The sequence below is a fragment of the Staurois parvus genome, unplaced genomic scaffold (genome assembly GCF_062004578.1).
Source record: "Staurois parvus isolate SC_StPar_1 unplaced genomic scaffold, SC_StPar_1.0 ptg000081l, whole genome shotgun sequence".
NCBI lineage: Eukaryota > Metazoa > Chordata > Amphibia > Anura > Ranidae > Staurois > Staurois parvus.
In genome coordinates, this window is record NW_028317877.1 from 13,031,812 (window position 1) to 13,047,859 (window position 16,048).

General features: G+C 42.4%; 1 protein-coding gene across 1 annotated transcript in view; it reads left to right on the forward strand.

Moving 5' to 3' along the window:
* LOC149468694 (cofilin-2-like) overlaps positions 1 to 5,038 on the forward strand; it is a 36,677-nt gene extending 31,639 nt beyond the window's left edge. Inside the window, exon 4 of the mRNA XM_089669792.1 lies at positions 533 to 5,038. Coding sequence (XP_089525918.1) covers positions 533 to 642 — 110 coding nt within the window. The 3' untranslated portion in view covers positions 643 to 5,038. The remainder of the gene's footprint in view (positions 1 to 532) is intronic.
* Positions 5,039 to 16,048: the final 11,010 nt, after the last annotated feature.

Here is a 16,048-nt window from a genome sequence, read left to right on the forward strand (position 1 = left end):
GATGCAAATTGTCCAATGACAATACGCATAAATTGACCAATCAGCAGATCACAAAGCTAACCAATTAGAAAAAAGTAATGTACCCAAAGCCAAGTCTTCTCAAATATAATGAGACTATTGTTAAGACATACAAAGGGACATTCCAGTAAGTGGGGCCCATCCTGTGTGTGGGACGCCTCTAATCTTTGACTAGCAATTCACATACGCTGTTTAAGCAATAGTAATATACTAACATAGAGAAATTAAAATAAGAGTCAATAACAAAAAAAATACCTCTCACAGGGCAATATGTTCTATTAATTTACCTTGTTTTAAACAAATCCGTTCCTGGGAGAAGTGATTAAGACTTGTCACTAATTGAATAAGAGAAAGATAAAAGAACGATGATGGGTAAACTGATAAGTACCACACTCTAACACGAAGGAAATAGAGTTATTTTCTATCATATAAACTAATCATATGATCTCATGTTGTTAAATGACTATGGAAGTATGATCTTACATTGGTAACAACATTTTTTCTCTGTGTTTAGGAGTGAACAAACAGTGGGAGCTTCACAGCCAAGATGACCTTACAGTCGATCAGCTGGCACAAAAACTTACAAGTTGCAAAATGAAATCCTTGGAAGGTCATCAATTGTAGACAGCCATTCAGTGCCAGTAACATAGACAGTTTGCAAATGTAGCAACACTATTTCTGGTGGAGCTGAACCCCAAAAATGTAAATATTAAATGGAATAAAAGTACATATCCAGAAACACTACAACATGACAGCAATGTGCTTCTATTAGGACAGAATAAGATATACCAAACACTTTTTTTCATTTTAGATAGTTTGGGAATGGTTGCAACCCATGTCAGGTTATATTGTCAAGTGTGTCTCAGAGGGGAAATTTCTCTTCACGTTCTGCCTTATACAGTACACAGGGCAGGAAGTGAGAGGAATCTCTTCAAAGTAAAGGAATCCCTTTTTAATTATTTGAGCAAGTGTCTCTGCTAAAAAACGAATTCTCCTCTATTCTTGTTCTAAGGACAATGCAAAATGTTTGTTTATCTCTCGTTTTCTCTCCTGGTGAAAATTAAAACAAAAATAGTATGAACAACTTCAAAACTGGGCATTTATGACATTTCTCACATGCATGTAACAATCGGCATTGTTTTGCTAGAAAAATACGTAGAACCCCCAAACACTATATATTGCCTGAAAGCAAAGTCCCTGGAAAATAATATACTGGGTGTTTCAAGTGTTTACATCACATGATGTTTGCACAGCAGTTTATCAAACACAAATTTTCAGGGAAAAATAAATTTTAACAAATCAAAACCGGAAGTGACTAAATCCTTGCCTCCAGTTTCTGATATTACAGAGGGGGAGGAACAATGGAACTTCCTCTCATTCTTTGCAGTGGGATGGGAGAGCCCAGTAAAGGCGGTGGTGGGAGGAGAGGTTCCCCCCTCCAGGGTCTGTAAAAATGATCAAGCAGCTGTACAGCCACTTTAATCACATTTTCTAGATGGGGAATCGCCCGCTGAAAGGAATGGTACAACCATCATGTCTGTAGGTGCAACCATGATCCTGGTATAACCACCTCAATACGAGGATGTATATATGTACGGCAGTATTAACCACTTGCCTACTGGGCACTTTTACCTCCTTCCTGCCCAGGCCAATTTTAAGCTTTCAGTGCTGTCGCACTTTGAATGACAATTGCGCGGTCATGCAGCATTGTACCCATATGAAATTTTATCATTTTTTCACACAAATAGAGCTTTCTTTTGATAGTAATAAAAAAAATTTGAAGAAAAAAAGGGTCTCTTTCTTTCTATTATAAAATTTTGCAAACAGGTATTTTTTTTTTTTTACTGATGTGCATTGATGAGGCTGCACTGATGGGCACTGATGGGCACTGATGAGGCGGTACTGATAGGTAGCACTAATGAGGCAGCACTGGTGGGCATTGATGAGGAGACACTGATGATGCACTGATATGCAGCAATGATGGGCACTGATAGGAGGCACTGGCTGATAACACCGACTGGAGGCACTGACAGACAGCACTGATGGGTGGAACTGATAGGCACTGCTGGGCAGCACTGATGGTTGACACTGCTGGGTAATACTGATGAGTGACACTGCTGGGAATACTGATGAGTGACACTGCTGGGTGGCACTAATAATCAGGGCATTGATCTCCCCTGTCACATTTGCCGGTTATCGGCACTACTTTCCTCACTCTGTGACTGTATTTACATTCACTGGACTGGACACAGCTGATCATGTGGTTAAAGGCCGCTGTCACTGGCCTTTTACCTCATCCATGATCAGCTGTGTTCGTAGGACACAGCGATCACCAACAGTGCCGGGGGAGCACAGGGGGTGTGTTCTGGGAGGACGTCCATGGGCGCCCTCCCAGAACTGGACAGCCGCACTGTAGCCGTCTTTCAGCTATAGCACGGTTGGCAAGCGGTTAAGGTGGTTAAGACAGGTTCCAACCCCTCACCAATCTATCTAAAACTTGAAAACGTTTTGATTTTACATTATTGTCACCAAAACACAAAGAAGGAGGAAACCAACATTTTTTCAGCTGTGACCTGAACAGGAGGAGAGGGGAAATCTTCCAAGGGACACTTTTGTAGTGACTACTACTACTCTCTAAGAGGATTACCTCTCACGTTGAAATTCTTATGATTTTCATATGCATTTTTTTGACTGATATTTGCAACAAGTTTATTTTTGGGGTTAAGTTCCACTTAGGGCAATATTTATAGTAGCTTGGTTTAAATATTTTACTACAGTACAGTTTTTTTTTTATATTTTACAAAACTCAGTCATATGTACTAGGCAAGCTTTTCAAATGTAAAGCTCTTTGTAATGTCAATATCTGAAAGTATATTTCAAATGTTACCTTATATGAGAAATAACCTGCTGGCAAGAATCAAAATCAATATATGCCTTCCTAGCTTCAATGTGGTTGTCTAGTTTAGGACAGTAAATGTCATATTTAGACATCCGTTGTCTATATGCAATTTGATCACTGTAGAACATCAAAACTATTAATAATTTAACCCACTTGACAGTTTTTAAACGGTTAAAAACCTCAATAGAATCATCAGTTTTAGAAATAATATACCGTATTTTTCGCTCCATAAGACGCACTTTTTCCCCCCAAAAAAATGGGGGGGAAAGGTCTGTGCGCCTTATGGAGCAAATATGGCCATGTTAGAATAGCTGGCCGGCTGCTCGACTGTGAAGAAGAACCCGCTCCTCTGTCCTACTTGTTCCTCGGTCCAGCAGTGTCCCGCTTCCATCAGCTGTCTTCTTCCCCTTGCGTCGGCATCTTCAGTGTGGGCACCCGGCTATGACAGCTTGTGGCTTCACAGCCAGGTGCCCTCTGTGGATGTGCGAGAAGCGCTGCCCTTTGTCAATGGCCCTGTAGTCTTGTGGGACCTGCCACGTGCCCCTCAAGACTATGAGGGGGAGAGGGGGAGGACAACTCCGCAGAAGTGGGAGCGGGTACCTGTTAAATTTGGGTACCACCCCCCCCCCCCCAAAGGTCCGCAGTCTCTGGTCATCTCCTGTACTATGTACGCAGTCTCTGGTCTTTTCCTGTACTGTGTCCGCAGTCTCTGGTCATCTCCTGTACTATGTCCGCAGTCTCTGGTCATCTCCTGTACTATGTCTGCAGTCTCTGGTCATCTTCTGTACTGTGTCCACAGTCTCTGGTCATCTCCTGCACTGTGTTCGCAGTCTCTGGTCATCTCCTGTAGTATGCCCGCAGTCTCTGGTCATGTCCCGTACTGTGTTCGCAGTCTCTGGTCATCTCCCGTACTGTGTCCGCAGTCTCTGGTCATCTCCCGTACTGTGTCCACAGTCTCTGGTCATCTCCTGTACTGTGTCTGCAGTCTCTGGTCATCTCCTGTACTGTGTCCACAGTCTCTGGTCATCTCCTGTACTGTGTCCGCAGTCTCTGGTCATCTCCTGTACTGTGTCCGCAGTCTCTGGTCATGTCCTGTACTGTGTTCGCAGTCTCTGGTCATCTCCTGTACTGTGTCCGCAGTCTCTGGTCATGTCCTGTACTGTGTCCGCAGTCTCTGGTCATCTCCTGTACTCATCTCCTGTACTATGTAGACAGTCTCTGGTCATCTCCTGTACTGTGTCGGCAGTATCTGGTCATGTCCTGTACTGTGTCCACAGTCTCTGGTCATCTCCTGTACTATGTCCGCAGTCTCTGGTCATCCCCTGTACTGTCCGCAGTCTCTGGTCATCTCCTGTAGTATGTCCGCAGTCTCTGTCATCTCCTGTACTGTGTTCGCAGTCTCTGGTCATCTCCTGTACTATGTCTGCAATCTCTGGTCATCTCCTGTACTATGTTCGCAGTCTCTGGTCATCTCTTGTACTATGTCTGCAGTCCATTGGTACAGAATGTTTTTTTTCTTGTTTTCCTCCTCTAAAATCTAGGTGTGTCTTATGGTCAGGTGTGCCTTATGGAGCAACAAATACGGTATATTTCTTGCTTATGTGTTTTTAGAGGTCTAATCTTTAATTCCTATTAGTTAAGGAATGTTTGAGTAGATAAAGCATTGCTAATATCCCATTGCTATTCTGAATACTGCCCATCTCTATAGATAGATATATGAGCTTCCTGCCAGGAATATATAATGTATGTTGTACATTTTTCAGCACTTTCCTTGCACCAGATACACGATACAAGCTGACGATTCTCTGGGATTACCAGTAACAAATGATTCACATAGAGATCAACTAACCAAACATCCTAATGTGTTCCTTTGTAGTAGTACCTCCTGTTTTTGATTGGCACATTTTAAGGTTGGCTTTGATATGTTCGCCTTTCCAGGATGTCCACCCGCTGTGATAGTAATACTATGTGGTTTGAGGAATTGTACAATCCATATTTCTAAAGTATGAAATGTAGGGAATGGTGATGCAACCTGCTAAATTCAATGAAATTATTTTAAATGACTGAAAACTGACAAAATTATGAAATGTTGTAAGCAAAATAAAATCAAGCAAATATGAACTGATTTTCATTCTTTGTGTTTTGCCCCATTGAAAAAAATATTACCCCAGTAAAAAAAATATTTTTTCACTTACAATCATACCCTTTTGAAACATTAAAGTAAATAAAACATTGATAATATGATTTATATGAACCATGTTGGAGCTACCAGCGGTGCAGAATGCTTTTCGCACAGCGCAGGATATTTACACTGGGATCTCAGAGCTTGGGAGGTCTCTTCTGGACCTAGGAGTCTTGTATATGAGGAGAAAAGTTTCTGTAAGTACAAGAATATTTTCTGCACAAGCAAAAGTGTGCTGCCAGGGCAATACCCTGCCAAGCAGGCCAAGGAGGGACCAGGGGTGGACTGACAACTCATGGGGCCCTCGGATCATGTGGCCCCTGTGTTCTTGCCCAAACTCAAAAAAGCCTATGAAAAAGGTACCAGGGGCATCTCATGGGGCCCCCTACTGACCCCGGGCCCTCGGGCAGTGCCCGAGTGCTCAAATGGTCAGTTCGCCCCTGGAGCAGACAGCTTACACCACGGGTGTCAAACTGGCGGCACTCCAGCTGTTGCCAAACTACAAGTCCCATGAGGCATTGCAAGACTGACAGTTACCAGCATGACTTCCAAAGGCAGAGGCATGATGGGACTTGTAGTTTCGCAACAGCTGGAGGTCCACCAGTTTAACACCACACTGACAGCCTGCAGGAGCCATGGATTGTGGAGCTGCTGATCGTGGGTGCAATGTTTTACAGGCTCCTAATAAAACAAATAAATGCACATTTTTGCCTGCAAAAAGATGTCCATTTATTTTTCTTTTTTAAAGGTGAATTTTTCCTTTAAGGGAATTGTACAAAAACAGGAATAACATAAAAACTGTAGAATATATTGCCTCGAGAGCAGAGGTGTCAAACTGGAGGCCCTCCAGCTGTTGCAAAACTACATGTCCCATCATGCCTCTGCTTTTGGAAGTCATGCTTGTAACTGTCAGTCTTGCAATGCCTCATGGGACTTGTAGTTTGGCAAAAGCTGGAGGGCTGCCAGGTTGACACCCATGATGTAGGATGTCAAGGCTCTGCCCCCTGATGTAGCTTCACCATGGCGTCTTTCATTCACAGTGTACTGATATAGAGAGTGGCACTGACGTCATCATGTCAGCACAGCTCTCTTCAACAGTAAGGACCGCTCAGTCCAGAGAAGAGGTAAAGATGTAAAGGACCGTGTAGTATTACATTTCTGGCCTGAAGACTTTGGAAAAGGTTAGTATAAAAGATAAAACAAAATATTTAAGGGGAAGGGGGGGCACAAGGACAAGCGGGTTGTTTAACCACTTGCCCTCCTGAGGATTTACCCCCCTTCCTGACCAGGCCAGTTTTTTGCGCTGCGTCACTTTAACTGACAATTGCGCGGTCATGCAACGCTGCACCCAAATTAAATTTATGTCCTTTTTTCTCATGAATTGAGCTTTCTTTCGGTGGTATTTGATCGCCTGTGCGTTTTTTTTGCACTATGAAAAAAAAAGGCTGACAATTGTGAGAAAATTAACAATATTTGTGACTTTGCTATTAAACATGTCCAGTAAAAAAAAATAAAAAAATAAAATTTCATCATAAATTTAGGCCAAAATGTATTCTGCTACATGTCTTTGCTAAAACAAAATCCCAATACCTTGGTCTATGTGAAAGTTATAGCGTTTACAAATGGTTTACAAATGGTGGTATATATACTGTGATTTTTTATTTTATTTTTTATTTTTACTAGTAATGACAGTGATCAGCGACTTATAGCGGGACTGCGGCAGTCATTCTGACACTGGGGGGAACTGACTTGGTGTCACTGACATCCCCAGTGACACCAATACAGTAATCAAAGCTAAAAAAAACACTGACACTGTACTAAGGGCACTGGGCAGGAAGGGGTTAACATAAGGGGCGCTCAAAGGGTTAATGGTGTGCTGTTTTACTTGTGTCTGTGCTTTACATTGTAATCACACTGGTTTGGATGGCAGTGCTGTGCACAGCCATCCAAAGCAGTGTGCACGAGCTGACAGGGAGGAGAACTGTATTGTTTGCTACTGAGATGCTCGGCAATCACCGGGTGCCAGCGAGCTCTCTACCCGGAAATGCAAAATCACATATAAGGTGCCCTGTAGCAGCATATCTGCTATAGGGAGGTCGGGAAGTGGATAAAGAATAAGTTCATCTTTCCACAAAAATTAATGCACTTTTTTGCAGGTTCAAAATGTGTGTTTATTATTTTTTTGTGTTAGGAGCCTGTAAAGCATTGTCCCAGCGATCAGCAGACCAGCAGATTGCTGGTGTCACACAGGTCTCCTGCTCCACTGTCAGTGTATCTGCTTGCCCATACATCACATACAGACAAGCCGGTAGTTGCTGACAGGAAGACTCAATGAACACTCTGGTAGTTCATTGAGGACTACAAACCGCCCGCTCTGTTTTTGAAAAGTGTCAGCTAGTACGGAAAACTCACGTGCTTCTGTAACGGGGAAGAAGGGGTGGATAATCGGGCAGCGACTGCAGGACCAGGAGCATGTTACACCCTAAAAACGAGTGGTACATGTAACATTTTCCCAAAGGTGGACTTATCCTTTAAAGCCGAATTCAAAGCACAATAATTTCCATATATTTCTCAATAGCAAAAAAGGATATAAATCCACTTTGTGTGCACCAAATGCCTTAGTAAACCAAGATGTTACTTTGTAAAAGTAGCAGAGACATCAGGGCTGCTGTTAGAAACCATAGCCCCCCCCAAAAAAAAATAGTTTACTGTGATTCCGTTATGAATGAGCACAGTGCGTGATCAGTACTGATGACGTACTGTGTTCATTCAGGAAAGAATTGGGCTAGTAAATGTGACATGTTTAATGGACCCTTCCCCCACTCTCCATCCTGAAGGATGCTATTGTATGCCTGCAGCTGCCGGTAAGAATGAGAGGAGGGAAGCCGGCAGCACTGTGGGAGTACACAGGGGGGCCTGGGCAGCAGGGGGAAAGGTATAGTGCACAGGGGGGGTGATGGGTGTGACGAGGTAGCAATTACTGGAACAGATCCCCTGTATGTCTCTCTCTGCAGCAGCTGAAAGCAAGTGGGAGGGAGAGGAGAGGAAGCCAGCTTCCAGCTGCTGCAGAAAGAGCCATATAGGGTTCCAGTAACTGACCCCCTGCCATGCCGATCACCCTTCCTGCCCACATCCAATTCACCAAGGGTGTCTGGGCCCCCCTGCTGGACTGGGCCCCGTACAGGAGGGCTGGTGGTACCCCCTCATCCACAGCCCTGGACATCATCACTGTGCTGTACATAGCCCGTGCAGAGAGCAGAAGTGCTTGACCTACCACAGGCTGCCTGCAGAAAATGTCAGGAGGGGGACAGATAGAAGACCATCCAGTACAAGGAAGGAGAGCAGCAGTGACCGGTCTTCATTACAGGAACGTCTTGCACTGAGGGAAAGGTTCACACTGGATTACTGCACACATCTAAAAGTATACGACAAAGCATACCAAGAGCCCAGTAAGAATACACATGACTCTTATATTTATACAGTATATTCTGGAGTTCAGCTTTAATGTGTTACTAAACCCCGGACCCTGCATTCACTATATCTGGTCTCCCACAGTACACACAACATGGAAATGCAATTATTTTAGTAAATATAAACTGCTAAATACCTTCTCTCATCAGCAGTTACAGCAGTCTTGTGACTTCTATCAGTGTCTGGCTGAGCACTGGTTAAAGCTTGTAAGAGTTTTCATTCTGCTCTAGGAAGATGCAAGACCCCTGACCTCTGTCTGGACAGTGCTAATTGGCCCTGTGCTAATCACGTGCACTCTCCCAGGAAAAATTAAACCTCTCTAGCAATACAAACCAAACTGAGCATGTGACTACACACATATGTCTTAGGAGATAAGAGGGGGGCACTGGAAGAAGGGGAGGATCAGAAAAGCCAGGATTAAACAGCCTTTTTACACAATGCAGATTAACCCCTTAGGTTCCACAGTGAGTATAAGAAGCATGCTTTACTGCATATACAGACTGGTTTTACTGTTGTGGGTTTAGTAACACTTTAACCGCCTCCCGTTCGGCCGTTGTATATAAACAGTGGCAGTGCAGGGGCGGGTGGCCATTTATAAACGGCCTCCCTGCCCCCTATTTGTGCACACTCCCTCTGGACACAGTGGAACACCGATTGTCATATGGGACCTCAGTGATTACATGTAGAGTAGTAAGCAAGATGTCACTTCTGACATCATTGCTTACTACTTGTGAAATCTGTGAATGATCACGGAGGTCACATGGTACAAGGCTATTCACAACAGCCTTGTACCATGTGCCAAGCTGTGACCAATCACAGCTTACACAGTATTTCATAATGGCTGCAAGAATGCAGCCAGAAAGAAGGAGAAATTATTGCTTTTACAGCCTTTATGGGTGTAAAAGCAATCAGTGTAAAAAATAAAAAATTTACATCACCCCACACAAGCAGTACAGTGTCACTATGGTGACACTGTACTGCTAGGGTGACAGTATGTAAAAAAAAACAAAAAACATAAATAATAATATAAAAAAATAAAATAAGAATGTAAAAAAAAATTAAAAGATTATAATATTTGGTTATAAACTAATTTGGGTTATTTAGTTTTTTTACTAAAAAGATAACAATGCATTTTGGCCAAGATTTATGATGAAATAATATTTATTTGCAAAATTTTATAAGAAAAACATTTTTCAATATTTTTGGACTTTTTCATTTATATAGTAAAAAAAAAATAAAAATCACAAGCGGTGAATAAATACCACCAAAATAAACCTTTATCTGTCTCAAAACAATGCTAAAAAATTCATATGGGCACAGTGTTGCATGACCGCGCAATTGTCATTCAAAGTGTGATAGCGCTGAAAGCTGAAAATTGGCCTGGACAGGAAGGGGGTAAAAGTGTCCAGACTTGAAGTGGTTAAGAAGGGAAAAGCAAGAAAACTGCAGTTGGGCTTTAATACTAAGATTTATATTACCATAATAATAATAATAATAATAATAATTTATAGTGCCATCAGTCTGTTGCTATACAAAGTGGCTAAATGGTTAGCATTTCCACCTGGCAGCACTAGGGTCATAGGTTCAAGTCCCAGCCAAGGCACCACCTGCCTGGAGTTTGCATGTTCTCCCTGTGCCTGTGTGGGTTTCCTCTGGGTACTTCAGTTTCCTTCCACACTCCAAAGACATGCTGGGAGGTTAATTGGCTCCTCTCTAAATTGCCCCTAGTATGTGCATGTATGAATGTAAGTTAAGGACCCTAGATTGTATGCCCCTTGAGGGTTAGGGACTGATGGGAATGTACAATATATATGTAAAGCGCGTAAATTGACGGCGCTATAGAAGTACCTGAAATAAATAAATAAATACAAAGTCATAGTCATAAAAGTGACATATTCCTAGCAGAATAGTTCTGGTTCACACTGATTTCTTTCACTAGGTTTCAGTGCCATCTGGAGTCACTGTTCAGTAGTTACATTACTGTATATCTTCTGATTAAATAAAACCTGTCCATAGGGAAATATGGGGCTGCCATTTTCCATGAGCTACCATGATGATTATCATTAACCTGAGCTGAGACCAAACTCCAGATATAAAAGGCACAAATGAACACAGCTCTGTATTCATGAATAAATCATTAAATTGATTTTTTAATGTTTACATGTAAATACTCAAGATGGACCTTGTATCAGAAGTCAAAAGTAAATGGTGAGCGCTAGAGAGCTGGAGCTGCTTGCACCAAAAAGGAAGTGACAAACCCAAAGTATAAATATATCAAAGCAGTGAACATATAACATATATACATATTATGCAGCTGAGCATTGGATTACCAGAATAAATAAATAAAATATTGCAAATCAATATATAAATAGAGCTCTTTAAAGTGCAACAGTTTAAAGTCTTTCTAGTGACAGTCCTATAAAGAGTCTCTCCAGTAAAACAATTCCAAAAATTGCTGAATCCCAAAAAGTGCTCCTCTCCTTTGCAAGGTCCTCCTTCACCATGCACTCACTAGAAGGCCACTTGATCAATAGCCTGTAGCTCAACCAATAGGGAACCTCCGTTTCTCACTCCTCAATACCGTTACCAATGCGACCAGGAGCCTAGAGAAAAACACAAGATGGCTACCGATCCGGACTTCAAAAATGGCGACATGACGTCAGAACGTAGGCTCCACTTAACGCATTTCATGCACACGTTCATCCTCAGGGATCCTCAGAAGGTTGTTTACCGTCATGTATAGAATGCATAAAACCTTGAGCCTTTAGAACCAAATTTAACCACTCGCCTACTGGGCACTTTTGCCCCCTTCATGCCCAGGCCAATTTTCAGCTTTCAGCGCTGTCACGCTTTGAATGACAATTGTACGGTCATGCAACACTGTACCCATATGACATTTTTATAATTTTTTCACACAGATAGAGTTTTCTTTTGGTGGTATTTAATCACCACTGGGGTTTTTATTTTTTGCTCTATAAACAAAAAAAGAGCAAAAAATGTGAAAAAGAAAGTTTTTCTTAGTTTCAATTATAACATTTTGAAAACAGGTAATTTTTCTCCTTCGCTGATGTGCGTTGATGAGGCTGCACTGATAGGCAGCACTGATGGGCACTGATAGGCAGCACTGATGGGCACTGATGAGGTGGCACAGATAGGCAGCACTGATGGGCACTGATAGGCTGCGCTGATGAGGTGGCACAGATAGGCAGCACTGATGGGCACTGATGAGGAGGCACTGATGATGCTGCACTGATATGCAACAATGATGGGTACTGACTGATAGCACTGACTGATAGCACTGACTGGCAACACTGCTGGGCAGCACTGATGGGCACAGCAGCTGGGTAGCACTGATGGGTGGCACTGCTGGGCACTGATCATTAGGGCACTGATGATCAGTGCCCTGATGATCAGTGTCGATCTGCTCTGTGACAGCTGCCGGTTATCGGTAGATCTTTCATCACGCTGTGACAGCATAAGGAAAGTACTGCTGATAACCAGCCACTGTATTTGGTGGTTATCCACTTGCCTACCAGGCACTTCTATCCCCTTCTTGCCCAAACCAATTTTCAGCTTTCAGCGCTGTCGCACTGTGAATGACAATTGCACGATCATGCAACATTGTACCCATATGAAATTTTTATCATTTTTTTCACACAAATAGAGCTTTCTTTTGGTTGCATTTAATCAGTGTTTTATTTTTTGCGCTATAACCAAAAAAAGAGCAAAAAATTTGAAAAAAAAAGTTTTTCTTCATTATAGCATAAAATTTTGCAAACAGGTAATTTTTCTCCTTCACTAATGTGCGTTGATGAGGCTGCACTGATAGGCAGCACTAATGGGCACAGATAGGCAGCATTGATGGGCACTGATGAGGTGGCACTGATAGGAGGCACTGATGATGCTGCACTGATAGGCGGCACTGATGGGCAGCACTGCTGGAAAGCATTGATGGGTGGCACTGCTGGGCACAGGTGGGTGTCCCATCAGGGTGCAGGTGGGCAGCACTGCTGGGCACAGGTGGGTGGCACAGGTGGGCGGCACTGCTGGGCACTGATCATCAGTGCCGATCACTTCTCTGACAATTGCCGGTTATCATTAGTACTTTCCTCACGCTGTGACAGTGAGAGGAAAGTGCAGCCGATAATCGGCAACTGTATTTACTCGGTGATTTGCTGTGTCTTTGGACACAGCTGATTACGTGGTAAAAGGCCACTGTGATTGGTTGTTTATGGTAGGACACAGCGATCACCAGCGGCGCCGGGTGTGCATCACTGGGGGTGAGAAGAGGGCATGTTCTGGAATGACATCCATGGACGTTGTCCCAGAACCAGATAACCGCTCTGTAGCCGTCCTTTGGCTATAGCACGGTAGGGAACTGGTAATTGGCTATAGCACAATAAAACTGGTAATTACCACTGGGTTTATTTTTTTTGCTAAATAAACAAAAAAGACCAAACATTTTGAAAAAGAAAAAACATTTTTCTTAGATTGTGTATGAAATTTTGCAAATAAGTAATTGTTCATCTTCACTGATGTGCTCTGATGAGGCTGCACTGATGGGTACTGATTGGCTGCACTGATGGGCAGTGATGGGCATAGATGAGAAGGCGCTGAGGAGGCTGCACTGATAAGCAGTGATGGGACTGCACTGATAATCAAGGCACTGATGATCAATGCACTGCTTATCAGTGTAAATGTCCCCATCACAGGATTGCTGTTTATCGACTTTTCTTTCCTCACACAGTGAAAACACTGAGGAAAGGAAATGCAGATAGCCTGCAACATGCAATATGTGATCAGCTGTAATTGGACACAGCTGATGACATGGTAAAGGGCCACTGTGATTGGCCCTTAACCTCAACCTGTAATCAGCTGTGTCCAAAGGAGATATGGTGCGCAGGGGGCGGTGCTTTGGGAGCCATTATTCGGCTTTAGCCCGGTTCTAAAGTGGTTAAGAGTAGACAGACACTACACCAGATGAAAGGCTAAGGGATCATTGTGGATAGTAAGAGTTCCTATGACTCCCCCATTGCCCGGCGGGGGCAACCAATATAGGCGGCCATGTTGTTCAGCCCCCCAAAAAGTCAACCATGAGATTTTATTTGTTATTCTCTTTTTCTGTTTTAAACAAGAGACCAAACAGCTCTGATCCCTCTGTCGGGACATAGCTATAATTCCAAAAGTACATCTTCAGGCATTCAGCTTGAGTAAACAAGGGTCTAGGAGTCTGGACACTTCAAAAAGCTTAGGCATAAACATTCTGCTATTTCATACTTAGCAGATAAATAATAAACAGCCATTTGCAAGCTGCAAATAACTAATAGAATGCTTTAGCAATAAATTTGTAACAGGAACATTCTTATCAGTCCATTGAGATGACACATGCAGGCCCTCTCACACTTATTAACCAATACACAAATCAGTCTGGGTGCCAAAGCAAACTATTCAGCTTGACTACTTATGATCTTAACAGATATCCATCCTGGTCTCAAACCCCTTATGAGTTGTAAATAGCTCAGCTGGTGGACAGCCTAAATCCACATTCCTGTCTGACTGGATATTAGCAAAGAACCCAGAACATTGGTGTATTTCATAACATCTTAAATTATAACAATACAGCCAGAATAAAGGAAATATTTACCTTTATCAGTTAATTAGCAGCTTTCTGAGCCCAAACACCGCTACCTTAGGTAGTACCAAGAGCAGAACTGGACCAATTCCTCTAAGTGGAACAGATATCCTACATTCCTCATATTTACTGTATATTCATTCAAAAGGCATTTTCACACTGGACAGTAATATGCAAGTTAGCATATTGTAACCTTTAGCTATACAAAGATATTGATACCTATAGAAAACTGGATCTGTGGTATGATCCTAAACGCAGCAACATCCCAGCGTAAATAATTATTTGCCTAATTACCTAAACCCAGTGACAATCACTCTGTCTGTTGGCTTTTAGATTATGGTCCCACAATCTTTGTGAATGATGAGTCTCAGAGTGTCATTGTTGCATATCAGTGACTTGTATGAAAAAGTATCATATTCTCCTTGTATTGCTTCCTTTTGTGTAAAATTCCTGGTGTTCTGTCAGTTACTCTGCTTTCTTATCACAAACTGACAACACTAGGCATGAGAGCACAGCATGGCCAGTTTTCTAGCTGTTCTGGGAACTCAGGCTGCTCTCCTCCAATGATCAGACTTGTCCTGCCACCTCCCATCTCAAACAACCATTTACTGGGAAGACCGTTGTACTGCTGTTTCTCCTCAGCTCCCTTAGTTCCTTGTACAGCTGAGAAGAGAGGTTATGTGATCATTTATATAAAAAAGAGGGAAAAAATATATTTAAAATGTTTTTATATTTGTACATAAATGTTTTCCTTTTCTTTTCTATTTTACACTGCATGGGTTGTAAGGGTCTACACATACTGTACTTTTAATATGCCATCATGAATAAGTTGCATAATTATCTGTATGGAGCTAAGAATGGATAATAGTCCTTTGATGTATGTCCTAACCACAGCTGTGGTTGCCACAAAACGTTGCTGGCTGGCTGCCTTATCCAATGATCAATTCACTCTGAAGTATAAACCTAGCCCAAAGCTTTTATTATCAAAAACAGTGAATGGGAAGATCATTCTGGTCCCAGATTTGGGGATCTTTGTGCTATTGCTGTAATAGTTGAAGATCAAGTGGCCTTTTTTGAGATTCAGCTTATAGACTCCATAGGCAGTTGACCAGAAACTGTGCCGGACAATTTAGCCTACCCTGCTGCATTGGGATAATTTGAGAACTGCTCCATATCTCTACAGTGGATGATCAGATGTCAAAAGACTAACCCCTAACTGGTCCTCTGTATAGTGCCAAAGACCAAGAAATGTTGAGTGTAGTCAGTCCGTAAGAGATTGAGAGAAATTTAAGATAGATAAAGAACTGCTCTGTTGTGTGGTATTGTATTATGACCACCATGGGATAGACAACTCCCATATTGTTTCCAAAAGATGTTTTTCAGAAGTCTGCATGATCACAATGGTCATCTGGGACCTGAAAAAACATATGGCCTATTTCAGGACCATTTTTATTGGCCCAAGATGAGAGATACCTTGACTAGTCTATGTAGACATTGCCTCAGGTGTTTACAGGGGAAAGCCCTGACAGCTTAGGCTCCTCCAATGAAGAACGTACAGAGTTTGGGCTCTATGGGCTTAGTCTGTATAGATTATCTCTGCACTGACAATGATTCGAGAGGAATTAGAAATGTACTGTGGTGACCAACCACTTTACTCGATACACCCAAGCTTTTCCTACCAAGGATCAAAAGGCAATTAGAGTTGTGAGAGTGCTTTGTGCCTACCCCACAGATTACACTCAGATGAGGGCAGATATTTTGAGAGCAAGCTACTTAAAGTTTTCCTTCGGCTGCTGAATATTCCCAGAAGTCAAACCACCCCTTATGAAAGTCATGCTCTCCCTGA